Raw genomic sequence first — 20566 nt, forward strand, 5'->3', positions numbered from 1 at the left:
ATCCCAGCGTGCTCCGCGGGCTAGGGGGTGGAGGGGGGTGCGGGGGATGGGGGATGGGGGTGGGGGCGGTGGCCACGCTACAGTGGCCCGCCGCTAGAGGGAGTACGGGATTACCGAGGGGGTGCGGGATGCTGATGCTGAACTGGCCAAGCTGGGAGGGAAGAAGAAAGGGAGGGGAGGGGAGAATCGAGGACGGACGGCCTAGCCAGGCCAAGAATGCAATTGCCCCGGTGGTGGGAGCTGGGAGACCCCTGTGCTTGGACGGGACAGGGTCGGGGGACACGCAGGATGAGCCCCGCGACCACTGGCACATTCTTGCTGACAGGTTAGTGGCCTGCGCGCGACGTGGTGGTCCCGGGGCCAACAGGCCGCCGCCTCCCCCTCCCCCGCTCGGGTTCCGGGCGCCTGGGCGCTCCCTTTGGGCACCAGCCTCTCTTTCTGTCCCGGACCCCACCGTACCCCTCCTTCGGTACACCCTGTACCCCATTTCCCCGGCCCAGCTTCTCTCTCCCCAGGCTTGACCCCTGGCCTTTTTTTTTTCTCTCTCTCCGCGCCCCCGCGGGCCCCTCCCTGCTCTGCGGGCGCAGAAATTCCATCTCCAGTTCCTGTTCCCAACATCCCCTTCCCCGCCCAGCCCCAGGGTAGTCCTCTCCCGATCCCTGCAGCAAAGAGCTGGGGGTCGTTGCATGTTTTTCTGGGGGGCCCGTTTCCCCGCGATTGGGCTCTGCGGCCGGGATGCGAGCCAAAGGAAATGGGTGTCAAGCTGCGTCCCCGCTACACAAACACATCTTTTTTCCTTTTCTTGATAGTGATAGAGAACACAAAAATGTGACATTTAAAACACCAAATTTCCCCCTCTTGCTAAGTGCATTTCTCGGTGGCGGAAATCTCGGTTTTCTTCGGTTTTACGGAGCAGGGAAGCGGAATCATGAAATGCTGGGAGCTAAACAGGGCGTTCAGGTCAGGGTTAACCCCGGCTGGAGGCCAGAGATGCTGCCCTACCGAGTGCGCTGTTTCCAGAAACCAAAACCAATTTAAAACAGCTGTGGATGCTTCCAGTGTGTTTTGGCGGGCTTTGAAGGCTCCCAGCTACGGACTTTTGGTGGCGATTACGAGGTTTACACAGAGACCTTGCTTCCGTTGCAACGTTACATTTTCCTAAATCTTGTAGGGTGAATGAATGCGTTTAGTCACGGCAACCGCACGTTTAATCCTTTCCAGCGGGTTGCCGAGATTCGGCCACAAATATTTGCGTGCATTTGTACTATGAACATATATATTTTATGTCGGGGAAAATTGCAGTGGCTGATAAGACGCTAAAATTCTGATCAGGAAGGATGCTAAATAAAACCTTAACGCGGATTCCCATCTAAGCGCCTCAGTGTTAGGCGCTTGGGAAACTGACAATCTGTTGATGATCTTAGTAAAACAAGTTTAAGTTAAAAGGGAAAACCAAATTGTCTACAGCTGAGTTAGGTTTCTGAAACACAGATGAAACCCCTTCATATTTGAAGAGCAAAATTGAGCACATTTTAGTAACATTGCTACGGATTATTTTATACTTGGAATATCAATAAGAATTTGACTTATTGTCATAACAACGTTGGAGACACTCGCACTTTAAAAGCGAGCCTTTCTAGGAATAAACAAAACTGTAGCCCATTTACTGAGATTTTATTAGAGATAAAATATCCACTATCCGGAATACGAATGAATGAAATGCAGCTTTTTAACAAAGACATTTCCCTAGGAAGTTGGGTTAACACAATTATACTTTTTAGAAGTGCCTTTTAATTTAATCTTTAGGATGTTCACCCTCTTCTACAAGATAGAATAATTCCAGGATTTCTTATGCTTGGTAGAATACTGTTCTGGTGACCGCTGTCAAATTCTTACCAGTTTTGTTTGTTTGTTTAAATTCGAAAGTTACTTCACCTAGTTAACTGAGACATTATTTTTCTAAAAATTGAGATTTAAAACCAGTATAGATGAAAAGTAGGACAAATTAAAGTTCTAAAATCCATCTTAAGACTTTAAAAGTTTGAACAAGTTTGAACCAATTTGATTTTTTCATTTCAAAATGCTAACTAGGACTTTTAAAAAAAATGTAATTAGTATTTTACCATAATAAAAGTAATTTCAGGTCATTGTACAAAATTCAGGAGAGAAAACCCTAGAAAACTCTAAAGAAAAGGTCACCTGTAACCTATTCACCCTGCAATAACACCAGTAAACATTATAGAGTCTGCTTTTTCAGACGTTCTCTACGCATGTATAGGTAGCTATACAATAAATATTTTTCATAGGATTGCAGTTAAATACTTTCTAAAAGTTAAAAACAAGATCAAATTAATTCTCCTCGATTGTTTTCTTTCCAAAGAGCCTTTAAATGTTAAATAACATTAAGTTTGCAGCGCTTTCTTTAAAGGAAATAATATTAATTAATTTTTTAATTAAAATTTTAAATGAACGACCTTAGTACCTAAATATTTAAAACCAGAAAACTGAGAAGAATTTTCTCTCATCTCACTATTCTAACATATTGTAGTTTTTTATTCCTCTACATAAGAAAATATGTTCACTTTGCTTAGAAATAGAATTTTCTAAGGGAAAAAACAGCATCAGTATGTAAGTAATTTAGATAAAACCTTTTTGTTATCCAAAAAACAAAACAATATTAAAAATAAAACAGAGATAACATTAATAGAGCAATAATACTTTAGGTAACATTTTTGTGTTGTCTAGAACAACAAAAATTTTCAAAACCAAAACAAAATTAACAGATAAGAACTTTAAACATATTTTGGATATTTAATATCTATGTGAATTTTGGATTTTCTCAGATATTTATTTCTGGTGTTGACTATTTCTGCCCATTTTGCACACGGTTGCATATACAGCTAAGAGGAGTTAATGTGTATTATTTATTTTATCAAATAATAACTGGGCTTTGTATTTAGACATTTTATCTATCTTTATGAGAGTCTGCTGTAGATCTACGAAGCTGTTGATTTAACACCTATATTTAACTTCTAGTATGGTAAGAAAATTGTATTTCAAAACGAAGTGGGATTTTCTCTTGTTAGATAATAACTAGACTTTCTCTTTGGACATTTTACCCATTTAATGAAAATTTGCCATGTATTTATAAAGCTGTTGAATTTACCTTATGTATTTAGCTTAAGTTCCAGGGTTTTAGAAAAACGATTTCAAAACAAACTGGAATTTTCACTAGTAAAATAGTAATTGTACTTTCTATTTGGACATTTTATCCCTTTTTAATGACAATTTGCTATAGATCTATGAATCTGCTGACTTACCACATATATTTGGCTTAATTGCTAATATAGAGAAAATATATTTCTAAGCAAAGTAAAATTTTCAGTTGTCAAATAATAACTGGACTTTCTATTTTGACACCTTATTCATTTTTAATGACAATTGCTATGGATTTATGAACCTGCTGACTTACCACCTGTATTTGGCTTAAGTTCTGGTATGGTAGGGAAAATTTATTTCTAAGCAAAGTAGAATTTCCAGTTGTCAAAGAGTAAGTGGACTTTGTATTGAACATTTTATCCATTTTTACAACAGTTTGCCATAAATCTAAAAGCTGTTGATTTGCTTCATGTATTTTACTTAACCTATAGTATGGTAGATAAATTGCATTTCTAAGCAAAGTGGCATTTTCACTTGTCTCACAGACATTGAAAATAAGGGACAACACCAGAAAAAACTGGTTAGCGACAACCTCAAAGAAATAAAGATAACATGTATCCAGTTTCTAACACTAGCGACAACCTCAAAGAAATAAAGATAACTTGTATCCAATTTCTAACATTAGTTTTCCACTGGTGAAAATCATGCAATACACAAAATATTGAAGTAGTGAAGAAATCCTGACTTGTTAAAAAAATTCCCAAGTCAAATATTCAGATTGTTTCTGATTCTAATAAGTGCAGTAATTATAGATCACATTTTCTCCAAAATACCCAGCCACCTTCTTCCTTTTTTGCTAATTATCCATACTCTACCCAAATCCTTTCCTTAAAACTCACCCTTCAATATTCTGTAAACACCTAAATGCATATTCTAACACTTATTTCCTACCTCCAGTGTAAAAAAAATGACTCTAGGGGAATTGATGATATGGGTCTATGTGTTCGTTAGAAATTCTTGGGCTGGAGGGGAGACCGCTTAGTCCATAGCTTCACAGAAATATCAATATGATGGCTGTTTTCTTTCTATCCCTCTCAACCTCCCCAGCAGAGACAGACAGACAGACAGATGTGAGGGGCATACATAGACTAACGCACACTCCATTCAGGCTTTTTCTAAACTTCGGAATCCAGTTCTCCAGTCTGTTATCTCCCTGATTTCCAGAAATATTAAGCCTAAAGTAGCAGTACGAGAAACAAAAAAAATAAAGAAGAAAAAGCCAGTGTTTCTAGGTATCAACAAGTCTTTTCAAGTGAATATGTTTCTGATTCAAGTTTTCAGGTTGATAGGATCAGATAGAGTCTCAATGCTCTTAAATGCTGTTTCACATGGATTTCTTCCAAGCCAAATTCTCTCTTCATAATTCCCAGTGTTTTAAATTCTGTAAACAATGTAACCGTATTAAAGACAGTATTAAGTAAAAAACAAATCTCCAGTTTCCACAGCTTGACTCTGGAACAACCATTTCCATTAATGTTGTATCCCTTCTAGTCTTTGTTCTGTGTACATAAATATTTTTATATAATTATAATTTTAATATGTATAGATTTCTTACACTTTGTTTTGAAAGGTAGGTTAATCCTGCTTTCTGCAAAGCATTTGTCAAGGATGCAGGATGCTCTTGTGTATGAGGTGGTGTGCAGATTAATTAGCAGTATTGCTGTGTGAGCGGGAGGCAGACTGAACCAGCACCGGCGAGGTGTATACGTTCTTGGGTTTGGGTCAGGGTATTGTCCCTGGTTAAGGATCATAAGCCTTTGCCCTGAGTTTTCTCTTCCTCAGCATTTGTACGAATGACTTTGATGAAGATCTAAGAGGCTTGCTTTAAAATCCATGGATGAATTGAAAAGGGATAGCTGTTAGAAATAGATAACAATTTAGAGTTAACATGGTTTTTAAGTGGGCTGCAATGCTGTGCTGAAAGCAAAAAATATTTTATAGTAGTAAATGCATCATAATTCATTGGTATGGAAGTATGGAGATGACTTTGTATGGTGGCAGTTCTTTAGGAAAATGAAGGTTAATATGAACCAGTGGCATGATATGGTTGCAAAAGAAAAAGAAATTAGTTAGGTTCTGGTAGTAGCATAGTGTCCATATGTCACAAAAATTAATAGTACCCTGCTGTAATCAAGCACATCTGTAGTATTGTGTCCATTTCTGGCTGTCACATTTAAAGAGAGATTTTGACAAATTAGACAACTTCCAGAGCAGTCCATGGGGATGTTGAAGGGTCTGGCAATCCTGTCATAGGAGGTATCCTCACAGGGTCTGGAAGTGTTTAACTTGAGAAGACTAAACAGTCAACATGAACTCTCTGATGTTTGCTTCGGAAAGTAGAACTAGCATCGGTGGGTTAAAGGTACAGATAGATTTCAACATGAGGCCTTCCTAACATTGCAGCTCAACAAAACAATCAACTTTATTTATTCTGTTCTTTAAATATCAGAAATATTCACCTTTCTTGCAATGAATATTTAACTTGAAGACCTTGATAACATTTTAGTGTAGACCTGAAAGATAATTGTGATGAGAACATTTTATTTTTTCTGATAAACTGTCTAAATAGCCCTATGTGTTACAAGTTCATTTCTTACAGCTTGAAAATAGCTGCAACAGGGTAATTTAACACACACCCTCCTCTCTCTCCCATTCTGTTTCAAACATGAAAACCTGAGAAGAAAATGAAAGATTCCTTTTCCCCCTGCAAAGTGTCTTAACTTGCTTAGTTTGCTTCCTAGAATTACTCTTTCCTGGAATTTCTTGCTCTGTCCGAGCAGGCTACTGGGGCTGAGTGGCCGTGGATGCCGAGGGTACCTAGGGCTAGAGGGGGCAGACTGGCTGCTGGAGCTCAGCTGCCTCTTCTCCAGGGGGAAATAGGGTCCCTTCTGCAACCTCCCCTCCCTTGTGATGTATCTCCCTACAAAATTTAACAGTTACAATTTTTAGCTTTTACATAGCAAAATAAAATATTTTTATCAAATGTTTTTAACTTCTGTCCATTTCAGGTTAGCCTGGTTTCTGCCTGGCTTAAGGGCACATTCTTAGTGTCTCAAACATGTCTTAAGGCAGATTTTTCTTTCCTGTATGGTGATCTGCCTATTGATTGTTTATTTTGGTTAGTATATCAAACTTTGAAAATATGATTTCTTAAAATGAATTTGTGGAGTATATAGGGCTTCCTTACAGGACCCCTTCTGTGAGTAGTTTCGGATTCTACAGAAGCTATTTTTATATATATGGAGTTATTAGTTCTTGCAAACTAAGAAGTCCAATGAGAGAGGTGAAGAAATAATAGAAAAATTCTTCTGTCATATTTTCTAACTTTTCCCTGCAGCTTTCACTTCTGCCTCATACTTAGAACTTTCTCCTCCACTCTAGTTGTTAGGTCAGAAATGCAGTCACTTTCACTCTGGCTGTATGAAGTATATTTCTAATGTTGAACAACTTTCTCTTTTCCTTATTCTGTCTTTTATAAAAGGTCCCCGTGCACTTTTGTGGGATTGTAATAATGCAAACAGCAATATGCGATGGCTTGCATCCCTGTTGTTGAAGATGCCACAGGCGTTCTTGGGCTGAGATCATATTTCCAAGACAGAAAAGCTCAAAGATGAGTTTCTGGCTTGCCAACGCTCAGCTGATCTACAGGCCGCTACTTGTAATTCCTTGAATGCAGTGCTTGCTTGCTCTGGCTCCGGCTCCCCTGCTTTGGAAGTAATAATCCCCAGTGTCTACATTTTAAAACTTAAAGATGTTACCTTGGGAAATAAATAGGTAGCCTCAACACATTAGTTGCTGGCATGATTATTGTTATATTCTTGGAAATAATATGTTCGTAAAAGCTACAGTGCTGTTTTCTTCTTTGGTCACTCTTTGGTAGAATTTTTTTTTTTTTTGTATCTTCATGTAAGAATTTTTATGCAATGTTTATGCAATAGCAGTTTAAGTGCATTTTATTATTTAGAAACCACTCGTGTTTAGCACATTTCACTTTGTATCTAATTGTCTTAGACTAATCAATTTTTTGGAATAGATCTTTGGCATCCTGTACCACGGGAATCGCCACGGCATCTGTTGTGACATGTACGCAGACTTTCTTTTCTGATAAATGAAGCCGCTCATTTAAAAAAATGTATAGGAGTTAGGCAGCTCTGGTATGAATTCTTTCCCATTCTTTAGCTTTTCACTTCCTTATCTGGTCACCACTTTGATTATTATGGAGATTTGGGGTTCGCTGCAAATTTGAAAGAAGGGATCACAGTAATTTTCTTACAGCAGTTAAAGTGGAATATTTGTTACCTATTTCTTCAGCAGTATGCATGGAAGTATAGTTGCTCTTTTACCTTGGAAAGCAAAGTAAGAGAAAAAATAGCCCTGAGGTTTTTTGTTTCTCCTTCTTAGCAAATTCATGTTTCTTGCTGTGCAGTAAAATGACATTGGCTTTTCTCTTCTATGAAATAGTTAATCAGTGTAGCACTTTTAACATCTTTCATTTTCTGTAGTTACAGGGTTGATTCTCATGAAAGACCAGTACTGCAGAAGTAGAAACAGAAGAACAGATTACTACATGTGCTTATCAGAATTTGAAATGTACAGTATTATTTTTTGTCTAACCATTTTAGTGCTAGAAGTCTAGCTTACAGATATAATGGTGAAGGTGCTCAAAGATACAGATAAGGATTTTTATTATAGTATTGATAATCATAATTAAAAAACTAGAAAAAATCCTGGTCATCTTTACTAATTAGTAATTCTTTTTTTTTTTTTTTTTTTTGAGACAGAGTTTTGTTCTTGTTGCCCAGGCTGGAGTACAAGGATGAGGTCTTGGCTCACTGCAACCTGCGTCTCCTGGGTTCAAGTGATTCTCCTGCCTCAGCCTCCCAAATAGCTAGGATTACAGGCACCCACCACCAAGCCCAGCTAATTTTTTTGTATTTTTAGTAGAGATGGAGTTTCACCATGTTGGCCAGGCTGGTCTTGAACTCCTGACCTCAGGTGATCCTCCCACCTCAGCCTCCCAAAATGTTGGGATTACAGGTGTGAGCCACCACACCCTGCCAGTAATTCCTTTATTCATTCATTTTTTTGAGTGTTGACTAGTTTTGAGACCCCATGCTGGATGCTAGGGAATACACAGCTCGGCTATCGTGGAACTTTTTACGCTAGTGGGGTTGACAAAGAACAGCGTTTTTCTCAAGATTGTTGGATTAATCAAACAATTACACATATAAATGTGCCCTTAAAACTATGGTAAGTGCTACGAACCTGACTAGAACTTGTAAGTAGAGGATTTGGCCAGATAGGGGGTTTAAGGAAGACTTTTCCAAGAAAGTAGTCAGATCTTAAGGATGAGTAAATATTAGTAAGGAGGGGCGGTATATATGAGGTAAAAGGAAGACCTCTGTAGAGGCCCTGGGGCAGGTTGAATATGGTAAACAGAAAGCGCTAAAAGAAGTCCAGTGGAGTTGGAGCAGAAAAAGGGTGAGCACAATGTTAAATGAGGCTAGAGAGTAGGTCAGGGAACAACTTTTGCAGGACCTGGTAGACAGCCTTAAAGGGTTTAATCTTTATACTAAGAGCAATGGGAAAATCTTTGCAGGGATTTAACCAGGACATGATCAGATCTGCATTTCAAAAACACTTTAGCTGTTTGTGAGGAAAAGGTTGGAGGGGTCAGAATAGCTTGCAGCAGACAAGTTAGCTCCTTTAGTAACTGAGGATAGAGATGATGACCTTGTGGGCTAGGGTGGGGATGGGGAGATGAAGATAGGAGGGATATTTTAGGGGGTAAAAGCCAACAGGAGTGAGTGTTGCATTGAATTTGGTGCTAAGTTTGTTGGGAGGAGATTTCAAGGATGATTTCCAGATTTCTGTCATCTACATGAGGACAGATGGTGGTACCACACACGGGATGAAGAAGGCTGGAATAGGATCAGTTTTTAAGGGAAAGATTATGGGTCCTAGTTTGGACAAGCTTAGTTTGAGGTGATGATAAATAAATTATGATTGAGACACATAGCAGAAAATGATGTAGCCTTAAAATGTGCTATCATGTAAACATGTTCAAGATATATTCTAAGTGAAAAAATGTGATCATATTATGCAAAAAAGAGCACGGTATGTGTTTTTGTGTGTACATACATAGAATATGGAATGATGCCAAGATGATTAAGGGTAGATATGCTAGGCAGTGGCATTGGTGGGATGGCAACAGGGATATGAGAGAGAACGTTTATATTTTGTACCCTCCTGGTTATACTATTAGAAAGTATCATAATACAATGAGAATGTATGGATTTTTATAATTAAGGAAATTAATAACAATTTAAAGCAAACATACAATATAAGAATATTTCTTTTTTAGAGGTTACTTAGTTGGAAAGATCATGTGAGCGTTGTTATATTTTTTATTGTGAACAGAAATTTTTCCTGCAGCTTTACGTCCCTAACCCAATAGCTCATACACTTGGCTTTTTAATCCTTTTCTACTAGATTGCACTATTACACTAGATTTTACATTGCCTGTATACTGTTTTGTATTCTGCTTTTCACTAATTTTATTATTTTCACAATAGTCCAACATTGTGCAAGTGAGGACATTAAATTGTAATGGTGCATATAACTGTTGCTTATATACATTGTTTTTGTTAAATTTCCCACTGGTGTTCCTGTTTCACCTGAGATATATATATAGTTCTGTTCCCATGAGTGGAAACCCAAACTTATCTTCTCAGGCTATTTGAGCAAAGGAGCAGAAAATACCAAGATAAGTTAGTAACCTTCCCTTCCCCATTAACTATTCTGTCAACCCAAAACTTGTTATATTTAATGTTTAACTTTCCACTCAATTTTGATATTGTGTTTAATGCAGTTGAGTCTTGCTCACACATAACTTTTTGCGTTTGTTGCATTGTTTCCTCTGAATAAATATCTAAAAACTTATGAGAGTCAGAATGTAAATATCGATGTAATTCATTTCTTATTACATCAGGCTTCCCTCAAAAGGGTTAAACTGCAGCCCTCAACTTGGCTGAGTGCAGAGAATGAGGACTGGCTGAGATGCCATCTTTTTTAGTCCTTGGGCAACCATGTAGTGGAGTTGGATATGGCTGTTGCCTCTTCTGAGTAGCCTCTACAGTTGACTGTACTATATATTTCTATAGAATATCATTTTTCATATGTGTCATTATTCTGGAAAAAAGTGAGAGTGCAGTATTATTATATAATGCCACCTGTAGTGATGACAGTTTTTTTTCATTTGAAGATATATTTTTAAAAATGATTGTATTTAAAGAAATCCAAAATTTTATTCAAATTAGTTGAAGAGTAAATGTAATAATAGTTTGCATTTTGGGGGGACATCATTATATGCTAGGCATTCTTCTAAAGTTCTTAAATACATTATGTCATTTAATACTCAACAGTATGTCACTGATATGGGTACTATTCTATTCCAGATGAGGCACAGAAACATTGAGTAACTTGCCCAATGGACAAAAATTAGGATTTGAACCCAGACACTCTGTCTGTAAAGACTGATGTGAAACACTGCCTTTCTGCACTACAGTTTTATTTCACTCTAAAGTCTCTTATATCTAATTTTTTTAGCTTCTTCTGGCATTCTTCATTTAAAGCCTTGCTGTAACATTTCTTTTAGGATTATCTTTTCCCAACTCCTTTCAGAGGTTGGGGTAGACAGTCCTCCTCAGTAAAGCCATTTTTTCCCCCATAGGTTCCAAAACTTAAAGCTTTCTTCTTTCAACAAATTGTTTTTGTTCTTGTTTTGGTACCCATAGTGCATGAGATTAATTTCCACTGCACAGAAATAGCATAGTAACGGTGATGGGAACTTTGGTTTTCTATATGAAAAAAATATATAAATAAAAATGTGTATATCATTTTGTGTAAGTACGTTCTTTGATTGCACAACAACAAAATCACCTAACAATGCATATCTCAAAAAGTATCCCCATTATTAAGCAATGCATGACTGTATTTGGGGGTAGTATTGATGTGTTCATGACATAGACTTTGCAGTCAGCCACGAAATGGGTTCAAAATTCAACTCTGCCACTTAGTAAACATAAGACCTGGGGTGAGTTAACATAGTTTTCTTAAACTTGGTAGTCTCATTGTAAAATAGAGTGAATACTACCTACTTCACATAGTCATTGTAAGGATTGCATTAGTTAATGTGTGTACAACCCTTGGTGTAGTAGCCAGCACTTAGTATTTAAGACATTGTAGCTAAAGAAGAGAAGTAATGGTCAACTTACATTTTTTACAGGGAAAAATGTAAAAACAATGTTTTGATATAGGAAACAATTTTAAAAGAAATAAGGAGAATTGCATAAAAGAAGGGAAGAGAAAAATGTAGAGGGTCAGGGAGCAGTGTAACAACTTGGATGGGGATAGTAAGAGAAGGGAAGGGATGCCGGACACGTGAGCTATATAACCAACTTCTGAAAACAAAGTTTTCCATCCCCCTTACAGTGGAATATGAAAGAGACAAATGAAGTAGTGGACAGAGAAAGACTTGATAGTTTGGTTTTAAGGTGAGTATGATAATCAGATGAAATTTCATTCGGCATATCCGGTTGTTTACTTGGACAGTGATGTCTGAATAAGTTATTATTTATTATTTCCATTCCTTGATATTCTGATTAGCTCATCAGCAATCAGTCACTATTCACAGCTCTTCAATTACTTTTATTAAATAGCAATCCTCTCCTCCCCTAGTCAGCAAATTATTCAGGTTTGGGAAACAGTAATATCTCTTCAGAGAGTGCTTGCCCCAGGCCAGATGAAATGTAGTCATGCTGCTAGAAGACTCAAAAGGAATCATGGAATCTTAAGACAAACTTTAACTGTCGTATGGTTTCTAGGGAAGGTGAAGGCATGCCAGCCACCTTTGGATTAATTTAGGCTTTGATGAGTTTGAAGGGGGAACATTGAAAAGATGATTAAATTATGTACAGTGATATCCTGGCTAATTGTGTGAATGCCTTCTTAGCTTGGGCTTTGTAAATGCAAGATGCATGTGATTTTTTGTTTTTGTGTTTATGAACTAGAGTTAAACTCACACCCAGATATAATTGTAACGTAGATTACCATGAACCTGGTGAGCACAGTGGCATTCTCTTCCTTTTTAGATTCCTGAGGATAGTCCAGTGTCTTTGGAGGAAGTCCAAGAACCAGTCTCTACAAGGTTGACATATCTTGACACATTAGATTTAATCTTGAAAATTTGTAGGTAGGATAAATATTTTAAATATTGAGTCATATTTTTCCGTCCTAGAGAAATTCATTCTCACATTAAAAAAATGCATTGTTCCTTTTCTAATAAAAATTAAACTTTAAAATACTAGCCTTTTTCAATGAGTATTCTGTACTTGTCAATGTACAGAATATAATACTTTTCTATACGAGAAGTTAGTCAAGTGGATCCATGATATTGGACATACAATTAAAAATAAGTAGTTATTTCCTATTATTAAAGTTTCTCCCTCAATATGTGGGACTTGGTTTAAGCACATCATTTGTGGCATCGTGTCTTGCCTTTAGTGATATTGCCTGGGGAGTAGAGCCATAAAACATTGTCCTTTTATTGAGATTTATTGGACTTCAGTCTTCTGTGGTTAAAGTAGGACTTCATCTGGATCAATACAAACTTTTAAAAAATGAATGTGCTCAAAAGCAGTGCTGGCCTTGAAATAGAGCAACATCTGTGTGTTGTGTTTAAACTATTCTACCCTGCCACTCTGTTTAAACAATTGAGACACCATTTCAATTTGCTTTTTGAATCCTGTAACAGCCAACTAGACTGCCCTTATACAGGACCTGGAAAGTATGAGCAATGATGCATTGATTCACTAGCCAAGGACATGTAGTGGTGTTAAATCTTATGCTGGGTTAGTCGGATTTTAAAAGCAAGAGTGTAAGAAAAAATTCCATAGACCTAAAGTTATCCTAGTAAATCCTTTAAATCACCCATAAGGTATAATATATGTAGTTTTGTGTATAAAACTCTGAACAATAATTCTTAATGCACAACATAGTCTGAGAACTCCTGAGCTAGAATAAAGGAAGGAACAAAAGAGAAGCTGTCTGGGCACTCAACCCATTCTTTCTTTATGGTAACTACCCAGTTCATGGAGAAATGGAGAGTTCTATAGAGTGTCTGCTTGCCTGCAGGATTTACTTCATTATGCTTTAAGATTAAGCCCCTATAATCTTCAGACACATTAATAGATGATTTGGTTTTGTAAGGATTGAATTAGACAGTATATGTGAAAGCACCTTGCTCAGGAGCTGGTGATGGGAAGCAGTTAAATCTAAATGTTGCTTGTCATATCCACACATACATTGTTCTTTGGAACATTGTAGAGAAGAATTTGGCCACCTGTTTCTTGTCCTTCTAGTTGGGATATTCCACTATCCAGCAAGGTCTTGCATGTTTTTACAAATTGGTTGTATCTGTAAATCAGTTGGAGGTTGGAATGGGTAGGGTTTTTAGGTAATAGTTTATATTTCTTTGGGTTCTGTAATGGCTTCTCTGTCTTCTAGAGTTCACAGTTTTGTATGTGAATTACCTGATGGAATTGTGTAACCCACCTACCTAGACTCTCCATGGTGGAGTCATGAATATGTGTTTTAGAATTTTTTACTATGTATATTTTGGGGGTACATGTGAATATGTATTTTGGGGGAGCTGCCTACGTGATTCCTATGTAACCAGCATGTTGCTTTTGGAACATAGCCATCAGGAAAACCCTGGGGGTGGAGTATTTTGCCACAAGAGACTATTAGCATTTCTGATCCTGTTTTAGCTTAAATTATTGGGAAATGCCTCCTGTATTATTCATCTAGATTTAAAAATACATAACTAGTTATTAAACAAACCGTTTATTAGAGAAATTCATAAGTTTGGTCATTTAGTAGATAAAATTAATATTCTTAATTTGACATTTTTTTTAAATTGAATACAAATTAAGTAGCTTATTTTGGGGGGTGCTGTGGATTTTGATTTGTACTCCTAGGTGTCACTGACATGATCACCTGAGGTTTTGTTTGTTTTTAATAACCTGGGTTTAACAACTTTTTAAAATTTTAATTATGGATACATAATAGTTGTACATATGTAAAGGGCACCTGTGACATTTTGATACAAGCATACAGTGTGTAATGATTAAATCAGTAACCTCGGTTTTAGCCGGCTGCAGTGGTCCCAGCAGTGGTTCCCTAGCTGCTTGGGAAGCTGAGGTAGGATGATTGCTTGAGCCTAGGAGTTCTAGTCCAACCTGGGCAACATAGTGGACCCCATCTCTAAAAACACTACTACTAATAATAATAATAGTAATAATCTGGGTTTTGAATTGTATTCTTTTCTCATTTTGAAGGGTTGGATTTTTCATAATTTAGTTTAAGTTCAGATTTTTACTGAAAATTCAGTTTGAAAAGGAAATATGCCTTTTATTTCTGATTTATTAAGGTGGGGAGCTCTTTTAAAGTTAAGTTTGCCGTACCCCACTAACTGTTGCTGTCTTCACTTTCCTTTCCTTTTCTCATGCCCAAAGTATTTTCCTTACTTCCACATGCTTGGTCCTACCCATTCTACCTTTTCTTGGATTGTATCTTACCAGTTATGGTCCTGTTCTTTATCCTTAATCTCTTCCCCTCCTTACATCTTTTCCTCTATTTAGATACAAAATATGTCATCCCTACTAAAATAACCAACCTTCTGTCCACCTTGCTACTCTTCAGTCTATCATTTGATCTTTTCGCTTCCCTATTCTGACCAGTGTTCTTGAAAGATTAACTGTAATTTCTGCATCTACATCTTGACCTTTTGCAGCTTGGCTTCTACTCTCACCACTTTATCGGAACTCCACTTTCAAGGAGTCACCAGTAACTTCTCACTTTTCAAATCTAGCAGTCTTTTCTAAGCTCTCATCCTCTTTGACCTTTTTGCAGTAAGTGAGGATGTTGATCACACTCTGCTTCTTGACATCTCTCTTCCCTTGGCTTATGTGACTCTTCAGACTTCATTTTTCAACCTCTGCGACTGCTTCTGTCTTCTTTCTTTGCTGAATCATCCTCTGCTTTTGATATGTTAATGTATTTATTAATGTTGTTTTGCTTTTGCTGTCCGTCTTACCTTTTGAGCATTCTTTCTTACTGCATTTCAGGTCCAGAAGTTAGGACAGGCCGGGTGCGGTGGCCCACACCTGTAATCCCAGCACTTTGGGAGGCCGAGGTGGGTGGATCACCTGAGGCCTGGAGTTTGAGACCAGCCTGCCCAACATGGTGAAACCCCGTCTCTACCAAAAATACAAAAATTAGCCAGGCATGGTGGTGCACGCCTGTAGTCCCAGCTACTCCAGAGGTTGAGGCCGGAGAATCTCTTGAACCCAGGAGGCGGAGGTTGCAGTGAGCCGAGATTGCACCACTGCATGCCAGCCTGGGCAACAGAGCAAGACTCCATCTCAAAAAAACAAAAACAAAAACAAAAAACACAAAAAAACAAACACAGAGAAGCTAGGACAGATCCCATGGGCAATTCTTGGGCTGAGCTGAATCCAGAAGGAACTTACCTAAAGTAGCCCAAGGGAGAATAGGATGGAGAGCCAATATTGTAATCAGAAAAAATGGTGCCCACATCTATCATGTCTAAAATGTAAGGGTGAAAAATCAGAAAGTAGACAGCAGATTGGCAGTTTGGATGATGAAAAACAGGATCGATGAATGGGTCAAGAACAGGAACATATATTTGCTCCAGATCACTTTCTATGTAAGAGCCTGATGTATGTGTAACCAGGGACTTGGTATCTTTAAGGAATCACACTAGGGCTTTGGCTTCAATAATCATTTCTCTGGAGAAGAACTTTAAATCTGTATGTGAAGCCGCATTACATTATCTTCTTCTTTTCAGATAGTTTCACCTAGATGTCCAACTAGTACCCTAAGTTTAACATATCCTGAATCAAATTAATCATCTTTCTCTTGAAACTGACTTTTCTGAGGTTCCTAACGTATTGCTATTCTATGTCATTCTAGATAAAATATTCAAAGGCGTCTTTGATTCTCCTTTTATCCCTACACCTAGCAATTTGAAAAAGTATTGTCAGTATTATCTCCATGTTGTCTTGTAATTGGCACCACTTTTCGTTTCCTTGTGCTTCACCCTGACTGCTATCTGATACTCTTGCAGTAGCCCCTATTTAGTATTCCTTAACCCCTATCCTAGTCATTGCTGCCAGTGTAAGGAAAATTCAACTGTGAATTTAAAAGCTATTTAAACTTAACACAACATTCCTAGCCAGAGATAATTGCTTCCCCATTAGCGTTCTTATAGCACGTATGCTTTCTACCATTTGTGTGTATAATTAGTATGATTTATTATATGTGTGTGTGTATATATATGTGTATGTATGTATATGTATATGTACATGAATTGCCAATCCCCATAGATTGTAAGCTCCTTCAGGGGCAGGAACTATGCCTTGGTTGTCTTGTATCCCCACATACTCCTTGTATCGACATACAACAAAAATTTGCTGACTAGAATTAAACAGTTAGCTGGGCTGGAAGGAATCTGATCCCAGTTAATTGTAGGTGATCTGTGACAGTCATTTTAACATGACATTAATTTTATTTTTTTGTACATTTGTTTTATTCTGAAAAGCTTTTTTATTAAGCTGTGCTGATGGCATAAATGGAACAGTTAACTGGAAGACCAGACAGGCCAACAATTTTATTATCAGCAGAAAAATGGCTGCTGGGATGAAAGATGGTGAGTTTAGGTTGTAAATCTAAATCCCTTTGGGGGAGCCAATTAAATGTCTGCTTCCAATAGTCTCTTCGCTTTTTTAGTCATGTGTGGCTTTTTTTTGTTGTTGTTAGTAAGTCTGAAAAAATAAAATTTTGTTTTCCTAATCTTCTAAAACTTCTGATCCTCTGTATTCTTAATCCATTATTTTTCAAGTCCTTTTCCTTGGCTGTAGCTTTGCCCTTTTAAAAGAAAAACTAAAAACCATTCCTATGTTTTTAAGCTAACTTTTATCCAGTCACTAGCTTGCCACTTATAAAAATTGTCCTACTGTGGTTACTGCAACAAGTTATCTATAATATTGAAAAACGTGCATTTAACATGTATCATTTTAAATAGCATGTATGTAACCTTGGAAAAATAATCATATTTTGGTTAATTTTGGATGATTCCTGTTGCAAAACCAAATTGATATGTTTTGCTATTACTTAGTGGCACTTGTTTTCTATTGGAAAGATGGCTTGACCTGTAAGTGATTGATTGATCCTTCTAAATTTTTCTTCAATATCTATAAATGTGACCATCAGCAATATTCCAAGACCTTTGAAATAACGCATTTCATTAGGGAGAAAAGGCATTACTTAACAGTCAAAATATTAGTTGTTTTCAAAATATCAGTTACCATTATGAACTTGCACTTAATATATCTTTTTTTTTGGCTTTATGATCCTTCACACAGAATATTAACTACATGTGTTCATGAACATCAGCAGAATAGTAGTTTCTCTAACTTTGGAGCAACCAAAATGTCTATAAAAATAATAGTAATGTTACAATGTTTTCAAAAGAACAGTAATTTTATGTGATAAGATGATAATGCCAGATGAAACCTGCTGGGTACTTGTAGGATTGATTCCTGGCTTACTTCATTTTCTTCATACATCTCTGAAGTTGGGCGTCACTAACATTTTTATAGCTGGAGCCAAATTATTCTTCAGCTGAACACTTCTACCCCCAGATCTCTTTCACAATGAGACAGTTTCCCAACATCTTCTTTCCCAAGTGACTTTGAAACAAACCTACAAATACTTGTGTATTTTTAAGGAATTTTCATTGCTAAGATCTGTAAGAAAACATACATAGAGTTTCATACAAGTAACTTCTCATGAAAAGATCACAAAAATTTGTTTTAAAAATCACTAGACGCACTTTTTCCAGGACACAGGCCCATGATCTCATAGTTCTTTTCCCCACATTCTCTTTAGATATTGCCATCAGATTCTCCCAAGTTCCCTCAAGGGAATCACCCCTGATTACACCCTTATCTGGCTGGTTTCTTGAGCAAGCTGAGGGCCATCGGCTTCTTTGACACAGTCACTCTTACTTTTTTCTAATCTATTTTCTGGTTATGGGTCCTCAGTGTCCTTCACTGTTGCAATCTGCACTGCACTTCTGCTCTGTCATCTCCAAAGGACTTGGGACATGCCCTGGTTCCTTGTCCCTCACCTAGGATCTCTGAAGACTCTTCCTCTAGACTTCACATCATTTTTCACTAGATTGCAGTCATCCCTTTTCTTCAGTCTTTTCTCTTTAGCTTTGATCCTTGGAACCTCTATCCTCTCTGAGCATGCCTCTCTCTCCTCTTGCTGTTTGATTTGCCAAAAAAAAAATACTCTCTCAACAGCTGCTACACTCAGCAGAGTCATCTATTATGGTGCTGTTCTCAGGGAAATGCATTTCAAGACCTTGACATATAGTGTCATCTAGAATCTCTAAGAGACGCCAGTCTCTTCTGTTTCAAACTTCACAGTGTCATTGAACCTCACACTGATTTTCTCCTTGGGACCCAAGAGAATAGAAATGATCACTCCATCTTGAATCTACGGAGGTAATGAGTTTAGATTATCACATTTTCTTATTTCTTCAGTTTAGCTTGATCTCATCCTTTAGATTATTTTTCTTTCTTCTCATCCTATTTATATCCTATCATTATAGTTCTGAATTATCAAGATACCTTATACAGGGAGTAAGTTTTGTCAACTGTATGAGGAGAATTGTTTCATCACTTTTAAAATTATAATAACAAATACTAGTAGCTTGTATGGCAAGGCCATTTTAAATGCTGTCTCAGATATAGAATGTTCTTTGAGATGTTCTTGACCATGAATCCCAGTCATCTCTTTTTGAAAATTTCAAGAGAGCACAAAAGATGATAGGATCATTTATATATAAAATAAATTTAACAAATATATGTTTTGTTTAGCTTTTTTTTTTTTTTTTTTTTTGAGATGGAGTTTCGCTCTTGTTGCCTAGGCTGGAGTGCAATGGTATGATCTCAGCTCACTGCAACTTCCTCCTCCCGGGTTCAAGCGATTCTCCTGCCTCCTGAGTAGCTGGGATTACAGGCACCTACCACCATGTCCTGCTAATTTTTTGTATTTTTAGTAGAGATGGGGTTTCACCATGTTGGCCAGGCTGGTCTTGAACTCCTGACCTCAGGTGATCTGCCCGCCTTGGCCTCCCAATGTGCTGGGATTATAGGCGTGAGCTGCCAGGCCCAGCAAAGAATATTCCAATTCTTAGCTAAAGCAGTAGGATGGTACTTTTTCTGTAAATAGGATTCCAAGGAATTTGAATGCCTTAGAACAACACTTTTGACATTCTACTCCAGCACCCAGTAAGTGGTTACAAAAGTAATAAGGAATACTCCAGGTATGGACTATGAAATCTCTTCTTTTTTTCCTTGGAATGGGAGTAGGAGACCTACTTGAGCAAGCTGAGGGCCATCAGCTTCTTTGACACACCCACTCTTCCTTTTTTCTATTTTCTAGTTATGGGTCTATAGGCTTGAAGCAGTCACTTAGTCCCTCTATGTTCAATTTTGTTATCTATAAAATGGACTGAACTCTCCAGGAGAGCAAATGCATGCAAACTCTGATTGTTAGTAACTGTCAGGGGTTACTGAGTTAAGTAGGAGGCAGAGGCCATATGCAGGTAGGAAATAATGTTATGATCTGTCTCTTAATAAAGAAAATATTTGGCATGCCCAGACAGGATGACATGTAAAGCTCTTTTCAATGTAGCATGCTATGACACTAAGCTTATTGATCACCAATTAGCAATGGTTTGCAACCTTTTACCAACTGACATTTAAAAAACTCATACACATGAAATCACACAATAATCAAGATGTTTAGTTTCACTTTGGAAAAATTAAAAGTAAGTGGTTTTAGTTGGGAAAAATATCATGAAGAAACTTCTGCTTTTTTGTAGAAGATTCAATTAATGGTTTCCTCTCCTACTTCATGTAAAGAAAAGTGGCCATATCTCTTAGAGAAATGAAGCTTACAAAGACACTGTAATGCCTTCTCAGTGATGGATTCCACAGCCAAGGCATGAACTATCTGTGACTGAAAAAAAACAATAGCTGGCCAATGCCAGATGAATGGCCTGCAGTACTTTGATGTTGAGTGAATTAAAGGTGAAGGGCAGACTGCTGAGAAAAGCTTTTGATTCAAAGCCAAGATTCATAAAGTTGTATTGATAAAACACAAGGTAAATCTTAGTGAGAAAAACAAA

At 37.4% G+C, this 20566-nt stretch overlaps 1 protein-coding gene across 9 annotated transcripts in view; it reads left to right on the forward strand.

The window, feature by feature from the left end:
• The first annotated feature begins 147 nt into the window (after nucleotides 1–147).
• Nucleotides 148–20566, forward strand: part of SGCE (sarcoglycan epsilon) — a 70647-nt gene continuing 50228 nt past the window's right edge. For 3 of the 9 annotated variants that reach the window (XM_058424545.1, XM_058424548.1, XM_058424553.1), the window contains exons 1-2: nucleotides 149–325; nucleotides 16904–17011. In XM_058424545.1, coding sequence (XP_058280528.1) covers nucleotides 217–325; nucleotides 16904–17011 — 217 coding nt within the window. In that variant the 5' untranslated portion in view covers nucleotides 149–216. Of the gene's footprint in view, nucleotides 326–16903; nucleotides 17012–20566 lie in introns of those variants that run through there. The other 6 variants (XM_032761023.2, XM_032761024.2, XM_032761025.2 and 3 more) reach the window with 4 other exon arrangements.

This window comes from Hylobates moloch, unplaced genomic scaffold (assembly GCF_009828535.3).
Source record: "Hylobates moloch isolate HMO894 unplaced genomic scaffold, HMol_V3 SCAFFOLD_1, whole genome shotgun sequence".
In the NCBI taxonomy this organism is placed as follows: domain Eukaryota; kingdom Metazoa; phylum Chordata; class Mammalia; order Primates; family Hylobatidae; genus Hylobates; species Hylobates moloch.